Source organism: Eumetopias jubatus, unplaced genomic scaffold, assembly GCF_037043125.1.
Source record: "Eumetopias jubatus isolate StellerSeaLion01/CBP00866 unplaced genomic scaffold, mEumJub1_p1.0 scaffold_16, whole genome shotgun sequence".
In the NCBI taxonomy this organism is placed as follows: Eukaryota; Metazoa; Chordata; class Mammalia; order Carnivora; family Otariidae; genus Eumetopias; species Eumetopias jubatus.
In genome coordinates, this window is record NW_028274822.1 from 77,906,332 (window position 1) to 77,928,822 (window position 22,491).

At 41.0% G+C, this 22,491-nt stretch overlaps 1 protein-coding gene across 4 annotated transcripts in view; it reads right to left on the bottom strand.

Moving 5' to 3' along the window:
* Nucleotides 1–22,491, bottom strand: part of BICDL1 (BICD family like cargo adaptor 1) — a 94,994-nt gene that overhangs the window by 23,229 nt on the left and 49,274 nt on the right. For all 4 annotated transcript variants that reach the window (XM_028116541.2, XM_028116539.2, XM_028116540.2 and 1 more), the window contains exon 3: nt 1,337–1,453. In XM_028116541.2, the coding sequence (XP_027972342.1) occupies nt 1,337–1,453 (117 nt within the window). The remainder of the gene's footprint in view (nt 1–1,336; nt 1,454–22,491) is intronic.

Genomic DNA, 22,491 nt, shown 5'->3' on the forward strand with positions numbered 1-22,491 from the left:
TCCACTCAGTGAAATAATGAGGTAATACAGTTCTGATAGACAATCCTGGTCCCTTAAAAAAAACTTAGAAGTTCAGAGCTACATGAAGTAACGTGCTTAACCAACTTCATAGATTGGCTTTTTAAAGTAGCAGTGTTACCGGATGAAGCAAGGCATCGACACTCCATCACCCCACCCTATATACCCTGAAGCTTGTGACCAAATCTGCCAAATTAACATTCCTGGGAATGACCCTGAGTCACGAGGGTCTGAAAATAGTAAGCAGAGGGGAGAGGAAAACAGGCAACTCGAAGGAGTCAGAGCTTGGCAAAGGCAGTTGAATGGCAAGTCATGCACACAAGTGGTCACAGACAGGCATGCCAAACCCCACCAGAACCAACTACTTACTTCAAGAACCTGCTGCTCAATACCAGTAGTATTTCCAAGGGAAGGGAGAAAGGAAGGGAATGACAGGCAGGAGAAAAGAGAAGATATTGACAGACTTTAGGAAAAACATCTTCAGGTCATTTCCAAAGCAGGGGAGCAGCCATCTGGGCTTCTCTGGGCCTGACCACACCTACTGATTCCTTAACCACAGTGGGGATGTGATTCAGCTGGCCCTAGTCTAGCCCTTCAGGTGTAACTTAGCCAAAGGTTTGCTGTCCAGACAACCAGCTTAGGAGCCCTCAGGATCAGATTAGGCGGAATCCTCTGGGGAAGGGGGAGGCCCCCCCCCCCCATTTGGGCTGGTGATAGGACTCCCCTTTTCTCACCTCCCACAACTGGGTTCTCACAGAGTTGTCCCCTAAGTGCTACTTTTTCTTTCCCTCTGGCCCACTGAGGGCCATAGACCCTGCCTGCCGTGATCTGGCTCATACACTCTGCACAGAGTGCTTTCCATGTATTAACTTGTCAAACACAACAACCCTATGAAGCAGCTACTTCTATTACTCTCATTTTGTATGTGAGAATATAATAGGTCCCAATAAGGTGGACTGAACTGGACCTAAATAGAATGGAGCAAGGGAAAATTCTCTTTCCCATCTTCTATTTAGGATTGGCAAGAATGTTTTTGGACCGATCAACATATTCAGTAAAAGTAGGTCATTCATGATTTCAACACACTCAGCAGTAACTCTGAGCAACCTTATTCTTCCAGACAAGAGGCTACCCAGTGGAACTTGAATCAAGTGCTCCCCATTTAGTTTCTCACAGATACATCTCTCTTTAGAGATTTTTAGATAGAGCAGGGTTTTGTTTCCCAATTCAGAGGACTCCTTATCCGAAAGATCTAGTGGAGTGCCTCATTGAGAAAAGCACTTCCATCTCCAAGCACCGCCACACGGGGGAGGCTCACCTCAGCCTGAAGGCTTTCAAGCCTGATGATGTGCTGGTTGGTTGATGAGTTTTTCTCCCGAAAGTCTTCTCTGAGGGCATGGACTTGCATGGAGAGTTGTCTCTCAACTTCTGATGCCTGCAAACAGAGGAGACCTTCAGGGTGGATTCAGAGGCTGTGCAAAGGGCATCTGTTAAGATTTTTCTGCCTTTCGTTTCCCAAGCTTCTCTGCAACTTGCTACTCTGTAAGGACTATAGGATGAAATGCTGGCTTCCCACCCCTGGTCCATGTGTTCCCTCGTGCTCAAATAAGACCAACCCCCATCTCTACTTCCACCACGGATGAGTCTGTCTCGGTAAAGATCGCTTTGCTAGTCAGAGGAAACAGGCTTAGAAATAGTAAGCTCCCAAATGTTCGATATCATCATTATTACTCTGTACACAGCAGAAGCTCAGCAAACATCTACTAAATTGAGAGAAAGTCTCAGTGTTTTACACAAAAGAGTAAGAGATAAACCTACTACCTTAGAAACTCCTTTATTTCTCTCTTAGAAATTTACTTACTTATATTCTCTCATTCCTTTATTTCCTCAGCAGGGCCAAGGTAAATCATCCCTCTCTCCATTTCTCATTTCCATTCAACATGGGCACTATTTGAAGTTCCCTGTCATGTCTGTTAAGATTTTTTTAATTTTTATTTTTAAAAGATTTATTTTATTTTGATTTTTTGATTTTTATTTATTTATTTGACAGAGAGAGAGATACAGTGAGAGAGGGAACATAAGCAGGGGGAGTGGGAGAGGGAGTAGCAGGTTTCCCGCCGAGCAGAGAGCCCGATGCGGGGCTCCATCCCAGGACCCTGGGATCATGACCTGAGCCGAAGGCAGACGCTTAATGACTGAGCCACCCAGGCGCTCCTTACAAGATTTTTATTTGAGAGAGAGAGAGAGGGAGAAGCAGACTCTCCACTGAGCATGGAACCCTACATGGAACCTGATCCCAGGACCCTGGGATCATGACCTCAGCTGAAGGCAGATGCTTAACCGACTGAGCCACGCAGGCGCCCTGTTAAGAATTTTTTTTTTTTTTTTTAAGATTTTACTTTTAAGTAATCTCTATACCCAGCATGGGGCTTGAACTCACAGCCCTGGCATCAAGAGTCGCACACTCCACCAACTGAGCCAGCCAGGCACCCCAATGTCTGTTAATATTTTTGCCATTCAATCCTCAAGGACATCTTTTGCAACTTCTAATTCTCTGGGGAACACTGGCTGAGGCACTTATTTCTCACCCTAATCCATTTATTCTCTAATGCTCCAACACAGCAAAACACCTAATACATTTAGTGTATCAGCACCTTCTCTTGAATATACAGGAGAGTATTTTGAAAGAATGCTTCCTTGATAAGATTTGAACTCTAGTCTTTCTCAAGGAGTCCCAGCCCAGCTCCCAGTGTGCACTGGCCCTGAACACTGCCCAGGAGACAAGAGCCACAGGATAGGTTAATTAACTGCCTCAGTGCTTTTTTGAGGCCAAAAAGGGGTCAGTAAGCTTTATGAGTTCTTGGGAGAGATCACTGTGTGCTGAAATGGTTAGGAGGTGGGATGGTTAATAATGTTGATATGGTAGGCTAGCTGTTCAGTGAGGCTCTCACATTAAGAGATACGTGTCCAATAGTTGTTCTTTTTCTTAAACTTAAAAAAAAAAAGATGTATTTATTTATTTTAGAAAGAGTGAGCGAAGGTTGGGGGAGTGACAGAGGGAGAGAATCCCCAGGCAAACTCCCTGCCGAGCATGGAGCCCATGCAGGGCTCAATCTTATGACCCTGAGATCATGACCTGAGCTGAAACCAAGAGTCAGACACTCAACTGACTGAGCCACCCAGGTGCCTCTCAATAGTTGTTTTTATCTTCAAGTGCTATATAAGCAACTGTCCATCTTCGCTTTGGTCCCATAGATTCAATAAATGTTGCTCCCCTGAACTAGATGGCAACGTAAGAATCTCAGCCTAAAGTTCAAATTTTTCAACAGTTACAAAACACACAACAAAATAAAACCAAACCACCTCTTTTTCCTTATTCTAAATTTAATTTCAGACACCACCAGCTTGTTTTAGTTTTCTTAATCACTTAGAAACACAATGTTAGTCATCCTTGCCTAAAATAACAGTGAGGGGTGCCTGGGTGGCTCAGTTGGTTAAGTGACTGCCTTCGGCTCAGGTCATGATCCTGGAGTCCCGGGATCGAGTTCCGCATCAGGCTACATGCTCAGCAGTGAGTCTGCTTCTCCCTCGGACCCTCCCCCCTCTCATGCTCTCTCTATCTCATTCTCTCTCTCAAATAAAAAAAAAATCTTAAAATAAAATAAAATAACATTAGTGATATGTACTGTGTACTTACTATGTGCCAAGAATTGTGCTAGATGCTTTAAATGCATTATCTCAATTGTCATAACCAAAGTAGTGCCTATCATGCTCAATTTACTAATGAGGGAACAGGCTCAGGGAAGTGAAGGAACTTGCCAACTTCTCAGTAAATGATGGCATCAAAATGGTAAACTTGTCAAAATGGGTTATCTTATCTCCAAATTAGGACTTCAATATAGGAATACCCTTTTGGCTGCACTTTGCTTTATTGTACTCTGCAGATACTGTGTTTTTTCCAAATTGGAGGTTTGTGGCAACCTGCATCGAGCAAGTCTACCATTACTAGTTTGCCAACAGCATTTGCTCACTTTGTGTCTCATGTGTTGCATTTTGGTAATTCTTGCAGTATTTCAAACTTCTCCATTATTATTATATTTCTTTTGGCAATCCGTGACCTGTGATCTCTGATGTTACTACGGTAGTTATTTTGGGGGTGCCACGAAACATGCCCGCAGGAGACGGCGAACTTAATCAATAAACGTTGAGTGTGTTCTGACTTCTCCACTGCTCTCCTGGCAGCCACTCCCCCGTCTCTCGACCTCTCCTCAGACCTCCCCATTCCCTGAGAGACAGCAATGTTGACATCAGGCCTCTAAGTGCACAAGTAAAAGGAAGAGTTGCACATCTCGTCACTTTAAATCCAAAGCTAGAAATGATTACGCCTAGTGAAGAAGGCACGTCAAAAGCCAAAAGGGGCCAAAAGCTAGGCCTCTTGCGCCAACCGGTAGCCAAGTGGCAGATGCAAAGGAAGAGATCCTGAAGGAAATGACAAGTGCTACTCCGGGGAACACACGAATGATAAGGAAAGAAAACAGCCTTCCTGCTGACCTGGAGAAACTGTGCGTGGTCTGGATGGAAGCTCAAACCTGGCACAACACTCCCTGAAGCCAAAGCTGAGCCCAGAGCAAGGTCCTAACTCCCTTCCATTCTGTGAAGGCTGAGAGAGGTGAGGAGGCTGCAGAAGAAATGTCTGAAGCTAGCCGAGGTTGGTTCACGAGGTTTAAGGAAAGAAGCCATCTCCATAACACAGAAGGGCAAGGTAAAGCAGCGGGTGCTCATGTAGAAGCTGCACCAAGTTCTCCAGAAGACCCAGCTAAGACCATCCACGAAGGTGGTCACGCCCAACAACAGATTTTCAGTGTCGATGTAAGAGCCTACTTTTGGAGGACGATGCCATGTAGGACTTTGGTAGCTAGAGAGGAGAAGTCAGTGCCTGGCTTCCAAGCTGCAAAGGACAGGCTGACTGTCTTGTGAGGGGCTAATGCAGCGGGTGTCTCTGAGTGGAAGCCACTTACCATTCTGAAAACCCTAGAGCCCTGAAGCATGATGCTAAATCTACCCCGCCCGTGCTCTGTAAATGGGATAACAAAGCCTGGGTGACAGCACATCTGTTTACAACAAGACTGCCTGAATATTTCAAGCCAGCTGTTGAGACCTGCTGCTCAGAAAAAAAGAGATACCTTTCAGAATATCACTGCTCATTGGCAGTGCACCTGGTCACCCGAGCGCTCTGATGGAGTGGAGATGTACGAGATTAATGTTGTTTTCATGCCTGCTAACACAACATCCATTCTGCAGCCCGGGGACCAAGGAGTCATTTCAACTTTCAGGTCTTATTATTTAAGAAATACATTTGAAAGGCTAGAGCTGCCGTAGATAGTGCGTCCTCTGATGGGTCTGGGCAAAGTAAACTGGAAACCTTCTGGAAGGGGTTCACCATTCTAGATAACACTAAGAACATTCCTGATTCACGGGAGAGGTCAAAATAACAATGTTAACAGAGCGTGGAAGAGGTTGATCCCAACCTTCGTGGAGGACTTGGAGGGGTGCAAGACTTCAGTGGAGGAAGTAGCTGCAGATGGGGTGGGAACAGCAAGAGAACTAGAATTAGACGTGGAGCCTGAAGATGGGACTGAATTGCTAGAAACTCGTGATAAAACTTGAAGCGAAGAGGAGTTGCTTCTCGTGGATGAGCAGAGAAGTTGGTGTCTGGAGATGGAATCTACTCCTGGTGAGGATGCTGGGAAGACTGTTGACACGAGGACAAAGCACTCAGAACGTTCCATACACTTAGTCGATAAAGCAGCAGCAGGGCTTGAGAAGACGGACTCCAAGTTTGAAAGAAGTTCTGCAGTGGGTAAAATGCTATCAAACACCATTGCCTGCTACAGAGAAATCGTTCGTGAAAGGGAGAGTCAACTGATGTGGCAAATGTCGTGCTGTCTTATTTTAAGAAACTACCACAGCCTCCCCAACCTTCAGCGACCACCACCCCCATCAGTCAGCAGCCATCAACAGCGAGCAAGACCCTCCACCAGCAAAAAGAGGACTCGCTGAAAGCTCAGATGATGGTTAGCATTTTTTAGCAATAAAGTATTTTTAAGCTGAGATACATAAATTTATTTAGACAAAATGTTACTACACACTTAACAGATTATGTGTAGTGTAAATACAACTTTTATGTGCACTGGAAAACCAAAAAAAATTTATTTGGCTGGCTTTACTGTGGTATTCGCTTTACTGTGGTGGTCTGGAACCGATCAGCAATGTGTTCACAGTCTTCCTGTAACATAAAGTTTAGGTAAAGAGCAAGTTCCATGTGTCTGAACAAAGATAGGATGAATTAGTAAAGCAGCACAGCAGATGTCTACAGCCACACCGTCATCATGTAACAGCAAACACTTTATGAGAACCCAAGAACACAACATGGATTATGTGGATAAGCATCTGCCTTTACAGACATTGAACTTTGGGTTTTTCAGAAAAACAGATTCCTATTAAACATTAAAATGAAGGGCTTGGGGGCACCTGGCTGGCTCATTAAGAAGAGCGTGCGACTTTTGATATCAGGGTCGTGGGTTTGAGCCCCACGTTGGGTGTAGAGATTACTAGAAAATAAACGAAATTTGGAGTGCCTGGCTGACTCTGTTAGTGGAGCATGAGACTTGGCCTCAGGGTCATGAGTTTAAGCCCCACGTTGGGCATGAAGCTTACTTAAAAAAAAAAAAAACACAAAGAGTTTAATAAAATAAAATGGGGGCACCTGGTTGGCTAAATTGGAAGAGCACGCAACTCTTGATCTCAGGGTCATGAGTTCAAGCCCCACTTTGGGTGTAGAGATTACTTAAAAATTAAAATAAAATGAAAGTCTTGAACAAAACTGCATTTTATTCTGTTAAAATCTTTAATTTTTCACTTGAAAGAATTGTTAGATGTATCTGTGTTTGCTCTGGCTTGGTAGTAAAGTTATGCTTTGCAGAATTTAAAGAGGATGCTCTGTATTATAAAGTGAAAATTAACTTGCTAGGAAAACTGATTTTCTAATCAGAAAATATAAATCATTCATTCTCCAAATATGCTCCAGACACCAATGATGTGCTAAATAATGTCCTGGATACCAGAGCTCAAGGTCTGGTAATCTGTCAAGGAGACAGATTAAAATAATTAGTAGAATATGCTTCACACTAGTTGAAACCTAAGATGAGAGACCAGGAAAAGAAAATGCTTTCCTTTGGGCGCCTGGGTGGCTCAGTTGGTTAAGCATCTGCCTTCGGTTCAGGTCCTGCTCCCAGGGTCCTGGGATAGAGTCACATATCAGGCTCCCTGCTCAGCGGGAAGTCTTCTTCCCCCCTGCCCCTCCCCCCTGCACGTGCTCTCTCTCTCAAATAGATAAAATCTTTTTAAAAAAATGCTTTCCCCCCAATCAAAAGACACAGGCTATCAGATTGGATTAAAAAACAAGACTCATCAATATGCTGTCTGCAAGAGACTCATTTCAGACCCAAAGACACCCCCACATTGAAAGTGAAGGGGTAGAAAACCATTTGCCATGCTAATGGACACCAAAAGAAAGCTGGGGTGGCAATCCTTATATCAGACAAATTAGATTTTAAAACAAAGACTGTAATAAGAGATGAGGAAGGACACTATATCCTACTTAAAGGGTCTATCCAGCAAGAAGATCTAACAATTGTAAATATCTATGCCCCTAACATGGGAGCAGCCAATTATGTAAGGCAATTAATAACAAAAGCAAAGAAACACATTGACAACAATACAATAATAGTGGGGGACTTTAACACCCCCCTGACTGAAATGGACAGATCATCTAAGCAAAAGATCAACAAGGAAATAAAGACTTTAAATGACACACGGGACCAAATGGACTTCACAGACATATTCAGAACATTCCATCCCAAAGCAACAGAATACACATTCTTCTCTACTGCCCATGGAACATTCTCCAGAATAGATCACATCTTAGGTCACAAATCAGGTCTCAACCAGTACCAAAAGATTGGGATTATTCCCTGCATATTTTCAGACCACAATGCTTTGAAACTAGAACTCAATCACAAGAGGAAAGTTGGAAAGAACTCAAATACATGGAGGCTAAAGAGCTTTCTACTAAAGAATGAATGGGTCAACCAGGAAATTAAAGAAGAATTAAAAAAATTCATGGAAACCAATGAAAATGAAAACACAACTGTTCAAAATCTTTGGGATACAGCAAAGGCAGTCCTAAGAGGAAAGTATATAGCAATACAAGCCTTTCTCAAGAAACAAGAAAGGTCTCAAATACACAACCTAACCCTACACCTAAAGGAGCTAGAGAAAAAACAGGAAATAAAGCCTAAACCCAGCAGGAGAAGAGAAATAATAAAGATCAGAGCAGAAATCAATGAAATAGAAACCAAAAGAACAGTAGAACAGATCAACGAAACTAGGAACTGGTTCTTTGAAAGAATTCACAAGATTGATAAATCCCTGGCCAGACTTATCAAAAAGAAAAGAGAAATGACCCAAATCAACAAAATCATGAATGAAAGAGGAGAGATCACAACCAACACCAAAGAAATACAAACACATCTCTAGGAATGCATCCATTTCTTCCAGGTTATCTAATTTGCTGACATAGAGTTGCTCATAATATGTTCTTATATTTATCAACTACCAAAATTGAACCAGGAAGAAATAGAAAACCTAAACAGACCTATAACCACTAAGGAAATTGAAGCAGTCATCAAAAATCTCCCAACAAACAAAAGCCCAGGGCCAGATGGCTTCCCAGGGGAATTCTACCAAACATTTAAAGAAGAATTAATACCTCTTCTCCTGAAACTGTTCCAAAAAATAGAAATGGAAGGAAAACTTCCAAACTCATTTTATGAGGCCATCATTACCTTGATCCCAAAACCAAAGACCCCATCAAAAAGGAGAATTACAGACCAATATCCTTGATGAACATGGATGCAAAAATTCTCACCAAAATACTAGCCAATAGGATCCAACAGTACATTAAAAGGATTATTCACAATGACCAAGTGAGATTTATCCCTGGACTACTAGATTGGTTCAACATCTGCAAATCAATCAACGTGATACAATACATTAACAAAAGAAAGAACAAGAATCATATGATCCTCTCAATAGATGCAGAAAAAGCATTTGACAAAGTACAGCATCCTTTCTTGATCAAAACTCTTCAGAGTATAGGGATAGAGGGTCCATACCTCAATATCGTAAAAGCCATTTATGAACAACCTACAGCGAATATCATTCTCAACGGGGAAAAGCTGAGAGCTTTCCCCCTAAGGTCAGGAACGCGGCAGGGATGTCCACTCTCACCACTGCTATTCAACATAGTATTAGAAGTCCTAGCCACAGCAATCAGACAACAAAAAGAAATGAAAGGCATCCAAATCGGCAAAGAGGAAGTCAAACTCTCACTCTTTGCAGATGATATGATACTGTATGTGGAAAACCCAAAAGACTCCACCCCAAAACTGCTAGAACTCATAAAGGAATTCAGTAAAGTGGCAGGATATAAAATCAATGCACAGAAATCAGTGGCATTCCTATACACCAACAACAAGACAAGAGAGAGAAATTAAGGAGTCGATCCCATTTACAATTGCACCCAAAACCATAAGATACCTAGGAATAAATCTAACCAAAGAGGCAAAGGATCTGTACTCAGAAAACTATAAAATACGCATGAAAGAAATTGAGGAAGACACAAAGAAATGGAAAAATGTTCCATGCTCATGGATTGGAAGAAAAAACATTGTGAAGATGTCAATGCTACCTAGAGCAATCTACACATTCAACGCAATCCCTATCAAAATACCATCCACTTTTTTCAAAGAAATAGAACAAATAATCCTAAAATTTGTGTGGAACCAGAAGAGACCCCGAATAGCCAGAGGAATGTTGAAAAAGAAAAGCAAAGCTGGCGGCATCACAATTCCGGACTTCCAGCTCTATTACAAAGCTGTCATCATCAAGACAGTATGGTACTGGCACAAAAACAGACACACAGATCAATGGAACAGAATAGAGAGCCCAGAAATGGACCCTCAACTCTATGGTCAACTCATCTTTGACAAAGCTGGAAAGAATGTCCAATGGAAAAAAGACAGTCTCTTCAACAAATGGTGTTGGGAAAATTGGACAGCCACATGCAGAAGAATGAAACTGGACCATTTCCTTATACCACACACAAAAATAGACTCCAAATGGTTGAAAGACCTAAATGTGAGACAGGAGTCCATCAAAATCCTAAAGGAGAACACAGGCAACAACTTCTTCGACCTCAGCCGCAGCAGCTTCTTCCTAGAAACATTGCCAAAGGCAAGGGAAGCAAGGGCAAAAATGAACTATTGGGACTTCATCAAGATAAAAAGCTTTTGCACAGCAAAAGAAACAGTCAACAAAATGAAAAGACAACCGACAGAATGGGAGAAAATATTTGCAAATGACATATCAGATAAAGGGCTAGTATCCAAAATCTATAAAGAACTTATCAAACTCAACACCCAAAGAACAAATAATCCAATCAAGAAATGGGCAGAAGACATGAACAGACATTTTTCCAAAGAAGACATCCAAATGGCCAACAGACACACGAAAAAGTGCTCAACATCGCTTGGCATCAGGGAAATCCAAATCAAAACCTCAATGAGGTACCACCTCACACCAATCAGAATGGCTAAAATTAACAAGTCAGGAAATGACAGATATTGGCAGGGCTGCAGAGAAAGGGGAACCCTCCTACACTGTTGGTGGGAATGCAAGCTGGTGCAACCACTCTGGAAAACAGTGTGGAGGTTCCTCAAAAAGTTGAAAATAGAGCTACCATACGATCCAGCAATTGCACTACTGGGTATTTACCCCAAAGATACAAATGTAGGGACCCGAAGGGGTACGTGCACCCTGATGTGTATAGCAGCAATGTCCACAATAGCCAAACTGGAAAGAGCCAAGATGTCCATCGACAGATGAATGGATAAAGATGTGGTATATATACACAATGGAATATTATGCAGCCATCAAAAGGAATGAGATCTTGCCATTTGCAATGACGTGGATGGAACTGGAGGGTGTTATGCTGCGTGAAATAAGTCAATCAGAGAAAGACATGTATCACATGATCTCACTGATATGAGGAATTCTTAATCTCAGGAAACAAACTGAGGGTTACTGGAATAGGGGTGGGGTGGGAGGGATGGGGTGGCTGGGTGATAGACATTGGGGAGGGTATGTGCTATGGTGAGTGCTGTGAAGTGAGCAAGACTGTTGAATCACAGATCTGTACCTCTGAAACAAATAATGCAATATATGTTCAGAAAAAAAAAAGAAGAAGATAGCAGGAGGGGAAGAATGAAGGGGGGTAAATCGGAGAGGGAGATGAACCATGAAAGATGATGGACTCTGAAAAACAAACTGAGGGTTCTAGAGGGGAGGGGGTTGGGGGGATGGGTTAGCCTGGTGATGGGTATTAAAGAGGGCACGTTCTGCGTGGAGCACTGGGTGTTATGCACAATCAATCATGGAACACTATATCAAAAACTAATGATGTAATGTATGGTGGTTAACATAATAAAAAATTTAAAAAAATTAAAAATGCTTTTCTTTGAATATTTGCAAACATCAGTATTACTCCACTTGCTATGCCTCAGATTTTTTTGTATTTTGCTTACTTTTTACTGGGCTTCTTAAGGATTGAATTGGTGTATTCATCAGTTAGATTATCAGCAAGTATCTTCTCTCCTATTTCCTCTGCCCTTTATGGATCTGGAGTTTATACTTAGAGAGCATATGCTGACCTATCTTCTGTTTCCCATCTCTGTCTCTGTACTGTTGTCTGAATAATGCCTTCTGACTAGTCTTATTCCTTCTGATGAGTTTTTTAATTTGGTAACTTGCTCTTCAGTTGTTTCATGTGTTCTTAAGCTCTGTTCATGATGTTTTAAGAAGCCGCAAGGCTTTTGTCCAAAGTGGGTTTTGACATTTTATACTCCCACCAACAACGTATGAGAATTTTAGTTGTTCCACAATTGCCGGCATTTTGTGTTGTCAGTCTTTTTAATTATAGCCTTCTTAAGGATGTGTCAAGTTATCTCATTGTAGTTTCAGTTTACATTTCCCTGGTAACCAGTGATGTTGGGCATATTTTCATGTACTTTTTGGCCATTCATAGGTCTTCCTCTGTGACATGTCTATTCCATTTCTTTGCCCATTTGAAAAATTAGGCATCTTTTTATAATTTAGAGGTTTTTATATATTCTGGATACAGGTCTTTTGTCAGATGTAGGTGTTGCATATCCTTTCTCCCAAACTGGACCTTACAGATTTATTTTTTTAATGATGTCTTAGAAGTCTTCAATTTTTATATTACCCATTGGGTTTTAATTTCAATTATTATTACTTTTTCTTTCTAGACATTTGCCATTGGATCTTAATCTTTTATGTATCTAAACAAAATCAACAAAGTTGTCTTATAATTTATATCTGATAATTCTAGGATCTAAAGTCTTTGTGGGTCTGTTTCTGCTGGTTCTTGCTCATGAGTCCTTGTTTTATGGATATGTTTGGCTTTGTTTTTATTTTACTTATAATCTGATTATTTTATTAGAAAATTGTGGAGATAATTTGAACTTTGGATGGAGGTACCATCCTCCAGAGATGATTTATTTTCTTCTGCCATGTGTCTGGGGGCACTATCAATCTGATTTTGTTTTTTTAAATAGTGTTAGACACAGAGAAGTTAGAAAAACAATATAGAAATTTTAATGGGGTGCCTGGGTGGCTCAGTTGGTCGAGCATCCAACTCTTGGTTTTGGCTCAGGTCATGATTGCAGGGTTGTGAGATCGAGCTCAGCATTGGGCTCAGCATGGAGTCAGCTTGGGATTCTCCCTCTTCCTCTGACCCTCCCCCCACATGTAAACACACGCTCTCTGTCCCTCTCTCTCAAATAAATGGATAAAATATTTTTTTTAAGATTTTATTTATTTGACAGAGAGAGACACAGCGAGAGAGGGAATACAAGCAGGGGGAGTGGGAGAGGGAGAAGCAGACTTCCCACAGAGCAGGGAGCTTGATGCGGGGCCGATCCCAGGACCCCGGGAAAATGACCTGAGCCAAAGGCAGATGCCTAATGACTGAGCCCCTAGATAAAATCTTTTTTAAAAAAAATTCTCATAGATCCTTCATCCAGCTTCCCTTAATGTCAACATCTTTTGGATCCATAGTACAGTACAGGAGATTAACACTGAGACAATAATGTGAACTAATGTGCATACCTATTGGGATGTTGCCAGTTTTCCCACCAGTGTTTATTTTCTGGCCCAGGATCTAGTTCACGCTCCCCTATTGCATTTAGTTGTCATGATGTTGTGTTGTTTTGTTTTGTCTACCTCCTTGTCTGCAAAAAAAGGCCAGCGATTCAAATAAGAGATGTAGGTTAAAAGCCTTCCCTGGGCACATCGGAGGAGTCAAACATTTAAAGGAGACACATTATAGCTTAGTGGTTAAGAGCTCAGACTCCGGAGTCAGGCTACCTGATAGGAAAAGACCATTTTTACCTCTAGGAAGATCACTTTGAGAGGAGACTAGTGTCCAAGAGAGTCTCTAATATAGCTTGGGCTACCTGACCGCCTTCAGACCATCTTGGCCTTAGTTAAATCTCACGATTCCTGTCAAGCTGGTGATATTCAGAATAAGGTCAGCTACCTGAATTACCCAGTGCTTTTTGCAAATCTAAACCTATTTGAAACCTTGACAGCCAGGTGAATTCAGTACAGGCAATCAAATTGCAGCATCTGTTAGAGGGAATTTTCCTTATGAGCCCTAAATTCTATTAGAAGAAATTTCGAGAATCTTAAAATTCCTTAGCATTAAAGAAGAAGGAGAAAACAAAGAAAAAAAGCCTTCATAACTTGGACTGGTTAAACTGTTAAAAATTTGGTTTTAATACTGGGACATAGAAACAGGAAAAACTGTTTTCAAGGTACAAAAAAGCAGTACAGGCCTACCTCAGATATATCACAGGTTCAGTTCCAGGCCACCACAAAGAAGCCAATACCACATTGAAGCGAGTAAAATGAATTTTTTGGTTTTCTAGTGCACATAAAAGTTGTATTTACACTACACATAATCTATTAAGCGTGCAGTAACATTATGTCTAAACAAATTTATGTATCTCAGCTTAAAAATACTTTATTGCTAAAAAATGCTAACCATCATCTGAGCTTTCAGCGAGTCCTCTTTTTGCTGGTGGAGGGTCTTGCTCGCTGTTGATGGCTGCTGACTGATGGGGGTGGTGGTCGCTGAAGGTTGGGGAGGCTGTGGTAGTTTCTTAAAATAAGACAGCACGACATTTGCCACATCAGTTGACTCTCCCTTTCACGAACGATTTCTCTGTAGCAGGCAATGGTGTTTGATAGCATTTTACCCACTGCAGAACTTCTTTCAAATTTGGAGTCCGTCTTCTCAAGCCCTGCTGCTGCTTTATCGACTAAGTGTATGGAACGTTCTGAGTGCTTTGTCCTCGTGTCAACAGTCTTCCCAGCATCCTCACCAGGAGTAGATTCCATCTCCAGACACCAACTTCTCTGCTCATCCACGAGAAGCAACTCCTCTTCGCTTCAAGTTTTATCACGAGTTTCTAGCAATTCAGTCCCATCTTCAGGCTCCACGTCTAATTCTAGTTCTCTTGCTGTTCCCACCCCATCTGCAGCTACTTCCTCCACTGAAGTCTTGCACCCCTCCAAGTCCTCCACGAAGGTTGGGATCAACCTCTTCCACGCTCTGTTAACATTGTTATTTTGACCTCTCCCGTGAATCAGGAATGTTCTTAGTGTTATCTAGAATGGTGAACCCCTTCCAGAAGGTTTCCAGTTTACTTTGCCCAGACCCATCAGAGGACGCACTATCTACGGCAGCTCTAGCCTTTCAAATGTATTTCTTAAATAATAAGACCTGAAAGTTGAAATGACTCCTTGGTCCCCGGGCTGCAGAATGGATGTTGTGTTAGCAGGCATGAAAACAACATTAATCTCGTACATCTCCACTCCATCAGAGCGCTCGGGTGACCAGGTGCACTGCCAATGAGCAGTGATATTCTGAAAGGTATCTCTTTTTTTCTGAGCAGCAGGTCTCAACAGCTGGCTTGAAATATTCAGGCAGTCTTGTTGTAAACAGATGTGCTGTCACCCAGGCTTTGTTATCCCATTTACAGAGCACGGGCGGGGTAGATTTAGCATCATGCTTCAGGGCTCTAGGGTTTTCAGAATGGTAAGTGGCTTCCACTCAGAGACACCCGCTGCATTAGCCCCTCACAAGACAGTCAGCCTGTCCTTTGCAGCTTGGAAGCCAGGCACTGACTTCTCCTCTCTAGCTACCAAAGTCCTACATGGCATCGTCCTCCGAAAGTAGGCTCTTACATCGACACTGAAAATCTGTTGTTGGGCGTGGCCACCTTCGTGGATGGTCTTAGCTGGGTCTTCTGGAGAACTTGGTGCAGCTTCTACATGAGCACCCGCTGCTTTACCTTGCCCTTCTGTGTTATGGAGATGGCTTCTTTCTTTAAACCTCGTGAACCAACCTCGGCTAGCTTCAGACATTTCTTCTGCAGCCTCCTCACCTCTCTCAGCCTTCACAGAATGGAAGGGAGTTAGGACCTTGCTCTGGGCTCAGCTTTGGCTTCAGGGAGTGTTGTGCCAGGTTTGAGCTTCCATCCAGACCACGCACAGTTTCTCCAGGTCAGCAGGAAGGCTGTTTTCTTTCCTTATCATTCGTGTGTTCCCCGGAGTAGCACTTGTCATTTCCTTCAGGATCTCTTCCTTTGCATCTGCCACTTGGCTACTGGTTGGCGCAAGAGGCCTAGCTTTTGGCCCCTTTTGGCTTTTGACGTGCCTTCTTCACTAGGCGTAATCATTTCTAGCTTTGGATTTAAAGTGACGAGATGTGCAACTCTTCCTTTTACTTGTGCACTTAGAGGCCTGATGTCAACATTGCTGTCTCTCAGGGAATGGGGAGGTCTGAGGAGAGGTCGAGAGACGGGGGAGTGGCTGCCAGGAGAGCAGTGGAGAAGTCAGAACACACTCAACGTTTATTGATTAAGTTCGCCGTCTCCTGCGGGCATGTTTCGTGGCACCCCCAAAATAACTACCGTAGTAACATCAGAGATCACAGGTCACGGATTGCCAAAAGAAATATAATAATGGAGAAGTTTGAAATACTGCAAGAATTACCAAAATGCAACACATGAGACACAAAGTGAGCAAATGCTGTTGGCAAACTAGCAATGGTAGACTTGCTCGATGCAGGTTGCCACAAACCTCCAATATGGAGAAAATTCATTAATTTCAAATTGCAATAAAGCAAAAGCATAGTAAAATGAGGTATGGCTGTACAAGGATGTTCCGTATAGTATTGTTTTTAATAGTAAGAAGCTGGAAGCAACCTAAATATTTGCTATTAGCTGACTCGATTGAAAACATTAATCAATGTCGTGGAATGCTATATGCATCTACCTGTATTAATATGGAAAGATTTCACAATGTAACCTAAAGTAAAAAACATAGCACATTCGATTCTAGCATACAAAATTATGAGTGTGTATTTATATGTACACATACCTATAAGAATGCACACTTGTATAAGAATGTCTGGAAAGCCATTCATCAAAATGTTATCTGTGATTACCTCTGGGGGACATTAGATTCCTATAGATTTTCACTTTGGAAAAAATTATTTTTCTGTAATGTTTGAATATTCTATAGAAATATGTATTAATATTGGGGAAAATAAAGCTATTTTTATTTTCTTAAAATAAGTAAATTCATAGGATGACATTCTAGGGAGAAAAGTGAAAGAAAGAAAATAATATTGTAAACATCAAACCAAAGATCAGTATCTTCAGTAATATGAGGCTGGGGAGAGTGATCAGTAATCACAGGGAACCTCAGACAGCATGAACTTAGAAAAATTGAGGGGGGAAGAGAAGATATCTATTTATTTATTTTTTGACTTTTAAGTTTGAAAATTGACAAAGTTTCAAACCCCTATGAGGAATATAAAGAAATATAAGATGCAATCTCCATCCACAAATAGCTGAAGGAGAGGAGATGAATACTCATGAAGCAGCCAATATAAGTCACAGAATAAATATTTGTATATATGGAAGATGGTATGAGAAGTACACAAGTAACTTGAGACAAAATATAGTAAGTCTTGAGAGGAGGAAGAACAAAGTAAACAGCTTGGTGACCTTGAGAGATTATATAACCACTACATCTCAGCTTCCTCATCTGAAAAGTGGTAATTAAAAGACTTTTAAAGTTATGCCAGTATTAAAATGCAATAACATGGACAACACGTTTAGCACAGATTAAATATGTAGTGTGTTAGAACTATTACTATTAATTCTAATAAAGTAAAAACTCCAAATAGAACATGCATTCATTCAAAGGAAAACATGCAATTTGGAAGTTAAAACCTCAGAGACCTTCTGGTTTAAACCCTGAAGACAGCACATGATGAAACAGAGGCGCGGGTCAACAAAATCAGGCCTACCAGGACACGATGTGAGCAAGTAATGGCAAGGGCCTTACCTAAGATCACAGAGTTAGTTAGTTCTCGACTCCTCTTCCAGTTTCTTTCCATTTTATTACCATTTTTATAAAAGACAAAAATTAATAGTCACATAGCCAACAATTTTTAGGGACGCTGGAATGAGGCAGGTCTGACGCTACTAACAATGTTTATTACTCATGTGAGGAGATGCCTGATAAAGTCAATGCATGACTGTTGGTCCTGCTTATACCAAGTATGTGCTCTTTAACATTTAGAAGGTGCACTGAATGAGACAGGGACAATGCTAATTTTATTTGAACTAACTTTAAAATTAGAGCATTATAATGGTTTTATTATCATCCTTTTAATCATGGTCACAAACATAATCCCTCAACATCAAAGACCAGCAATTCTGGCAGCACAGGATTTAACTGAAAAAGAAAAATGGACAAATGTCAATCTACTTTTGTTGCTGAAAGAGGGTCATTATTCAGTGTCAGATCCCTACTACCAGTTAAGAAAAAATGTTTCAGAAGCCAGAGAGAAGAGACTAAAAAGTTTTTATTTTTAAATGTTCTATGAGGACTCATAATAAAATAGGCCCAGATATTCCCAATATACTGTATTCACAGAGTTTTGATTCACTCTTTGTCCTCTTTTTTTTTTTAACCAAAAGGACACAATCCTCTGTGTTAACTTGATGGCCTGGCACTTGGCGCTGATTCCAACATGGATGGAACATTTGTTTTTTATACTCTGAATTGAGGATGCAGAGATGAGTAAGACTCAGTTCTTGGGGGAAAACTGCCTTGCTAACTCAGGGTCTGAAACGGAACGTGGTCCTCCTCTACCAAATACCATACTGTGTGAGCTCAGGCAGACTGCTTAACTCTTCATGCTTTTGTTTCTTTACCTGTGAAGTGAGGATAAAGTGGCAGCTATCTCAAAAAGCTGTTGTGAGGATGAAATGAATTAAGAGAGGTAAAGTGCTTAGGACAGTGTCTGATATAGAGTAAGTACTCTATGTGGGAGCGCTTGTTGCTACTGCCGTCATCACTAGCTCTAATAATCTCAAAGATCAACCCTGACTGGAGATCTGATGTTTAAGTTATTGGCACAAAAAAGTCTAAAAGATTAAATGTAAATGAGGGAGGATCTTAAAGAGCCTAAAGAAAGAGACCAAGAAAATTTGGCAGAGGGATTGATGGAGGGTGGGGAGAATGACAGCTCAGAGTTGCCAAAAATTTAGGCACTCTCTTTCATCCGTGGATGGTGGTATGGTAATAATAGAGACAACCTGAAAGTTCTTAGGGGCAAAGGGAGGAGCGGATATGAGAAGGGAACCAAGGTAAAGATGAATTACTATCTAGATAAACCGAGGCACTGTGAACATGTGTATTTTGGACCAGGCTTTCCTGCTCCCTCAGGGCTGAAAATACTGAGTACCAAGGATTTCCTGCAATGTGAAATATTTATGCTTTCAAAAGAAAACTGCTTGAAGATGCTTGGAGAAGAAATGGAGAACCTTGTCATAATAAACAGGAAGGCTGAGGAGAAGCCAGCTACTTTGAATGATGTTCTATTTAGCAAAAGTTTAATTTAGGACAGTGATGGGAATAGGCTGGGGTAAACTGTTGTGTGTCTTTCACTAGAAGACAAATGGTGTGACAGGGACCCATTCAGGATGCCCCTAGAAAATAAATGTCATGTCTAAGCCTAAGAAAGAAAGAAAATTCCAGTAATTTTAATTAATTTTTGTTTATTTATTTACTTATTGGTCTTTTGGTCAGATGGCTCACCAGGGAACTCATCAAGACCTCAAAAGGTTAGAAAGTTAAAATGTTCTTGTTTGGAGCTGGAGAAGGGTTAGGAAAAAAATTGCTTTCCAAACTAGTAGTCACTTTCTCCTTCCCACCACCACAAAAACAAAACTACTATATTAATCAAATTATGCCTTTTTCTTCTTACCCTGAAGATACCTCCATGATTTTGCTTACCGTGTGCTCCCTTTTTAGAATTCTTTACCTGAAATTTTTTACTGGATCAATTCTAAATCTTAACAGCCCAGTCCAGAGGTGACTTCTATATTGCTTTTATAATCTCCCAGGGTAAAATGACTACATCACTTTCAGTATTTCAGCACTCAGCATACACTCTATTTTATTTGTTTACATGTCTGTTTTCTGTCTTATATAGTGAAGAATTTAAGGAAAGGAGTTATACCTTCTAGTTATCATTGTTTCCCTAAAGAAGTACATGGCACATAGTAGGTGCTCAAATATTCATTATATGAAATGAAATGTGAACACCTTAAGTGAGTACTTTTTGAGACAGTCAAGCTATGATTATAGAAAATAGAAGTGGGATTAAGCTAAACCCCAAGAGTGTCCCATTAGTAAAGTTCCACTAGGATCATCAGGGAATTAATGAGATAATTCCCTTTGATTTAAGTAGTCCAGCCCCAGTAAAGGGCACTATTTCCCTCTATAGGTCATCACCATGGCTCATGCGGAGTTACTTAGGCTTTGATGTAAATTACCCATGACTGATCGGTGGATTTGCAGCCTGGTGCTTCTACCTGTACCATCACTGCTTTTGTATGTGAAACCTTTTAATACTCAGAACCTACAACTTCTTTCCCTGTGCCTTCTATAAACTTCACTGGAATTCCTTCTTTTAAAAGATTATCATTTGATAAGAAATAGATTTGAAATCCCTTTTGGGGAGATTGTTATTAAATAGGCACCACCAAAAAAGCATATGTGGGAGTAGGCTTTAAGTTCAGATTTATTTTATCCTGGAAGAGAAGCTCATGTTCTATATTAGTTTGGGTTGAATGCAAGAAACTAAACCTGAGGGGTGCCTGAGTGGTCCTGGGATCAAGCCCTGCATCGGGTTCCCTGCTCAGCGGAGAGTCTACTTCTCCCTCTCCCTCTGCTGCTCCCCTTGCTTGTGTGCTCTCTTTTTCTGTCAAATAAATACATCTTAAAAAAAAAAAAAAAGAGAGAGAGAGAGACTAAACCTGAAAAAGGGGAAGATAAATATTTATTAATGCACTTCCTATGTCCAAGCACTGCTCTAGGTAATGTACAGTTATTTCATTTAATCTTAACAATACTATGGGATGAGTCCAATTAACCCATTTTATAGATGAAGAAACTGAAACTAGAAGAGATTAAGTCACATAATTGAGGTCACTTAATTAGTAAACAAAAGAGCTAGTATTCAAATGCAGGTCAATGAAAATGCCACCACATGACCATGCCTAAGGGAAAAGACCCCTCATATCTACTTCCGGTTAGGTTTAGCAGCAAAAACCAGATATCCAGTTGGCACTTCTTCCAGAATGCTTTGAGACTTCTTTTGTAATTTACCTCCAGCACTGACCTCTTCTCTGACTTTAAATTCAGATATCCAACTACCTACTCAACACATCCACTTGGATAGCTACTGTGCATCTTAAACTCAATATGTACAAAAACCAAACTCCTGATTCCACCCAAACATGCTTCTCCCAAGTTCACCTTTTTTCAGGAGAAGGCAACTCCATTCTTAGGAGTTTTAGTCCCAAACACAGGAACCATCCTTGACACCCTTTCACCCCTTAACACCCACATCCAGTCTATCTACAAATCCTGTGGGCTATACCTTTGAAATCAACGTCAGAGGACTGTTATGAGCATGTATGAGCTGGTGTCTAAAAAGCTGTTAGAACAGTGCCTGGTTTATAATAGACACTGAATGAGTACTTACTGAGAAAACTAAATATGCAGCAACCCACCATTTCTGTCTCCATTCTTCCACCCTAGTTCCAGCCAGCATAATTGCTCACCTAGACTACTGACCCCAGCAATCACCTAACTGGTCTTTCTGCATTCAGCCTTGTCCTTCCACAGCTCATTCTCCACACAGCAGAGCAATCCTTTAGAAACCCAAGTCAGATCATGCCCCTGCTCAAAACAGTCTAGAAGCTTTCATCTTACTCAGAATAAAGTATGATAAAGTTCTTATCATGGCTTAAAGGCTCTACAAGATTCCTTCCCAACACCAACCTCATCTCTCATCTACTCTTATCCACTGTATTCTTTCTGTTCCACTCACACTGGCCTCCTTCCCGTCCTCAGCCCTGTTGAGTATGCTCTTACATCAGATGTGCGTGTTTGCTATCCCTCTGCCTGACACTCTTTTCCCTTAGCTATTCACAAGCTGTTCAGTCATGCACAAAGGTCTCGTCTCAAATGTCATCTCATCAGAGAGGTCTGCTTTGTTTACCCTACGCTACACGTGTCAGTCTCTATTCCCATCCTCTGTTTAATTTTTCTCTATGGCACTTACCTGACATATAGCTCTTTGTTAATTGAGTTACTGCCTCTCTCTCTGCCCTTGATGTCAATTCCAAAAGGGCAGGGCCTCTGTTTCATTTGCTGCTCACAACCCCACTATTGAGAACCGTACCAGGCACGTAGCTGACAAATTTGTTAAGTATAGGGAAAACATGCATATATTCACTCATGTTCAACCTTCAGGTTGTCTATAACACACTCCTGAATGTCCCAGGGAATAAAACAAATTCTATAAAATCTGCATATTACAGAATGAGTTCAATTTTCAGCAGGAAATTTTTATTTTTAAATATGAAGAATTATATTTTTAAATCTTTCCTTTTGTTTAAGTAAAATGGACAGAAGACAAATCATTTTTATCTCTGTCCCTAATTACTTACCAAGAGTCACAAAGACTCTATGTAAATTAGATATAAAATCTTTTCTTCCTCTCAGATTTACCTTATCTGTTATGTCTATTGTGTAAAAATGCTATTTCCTTATAAAAAAATTCATGGTAAGATTTTTTTCTGAAAAAAATATCTCCTACTAAATTTTCAAACACGA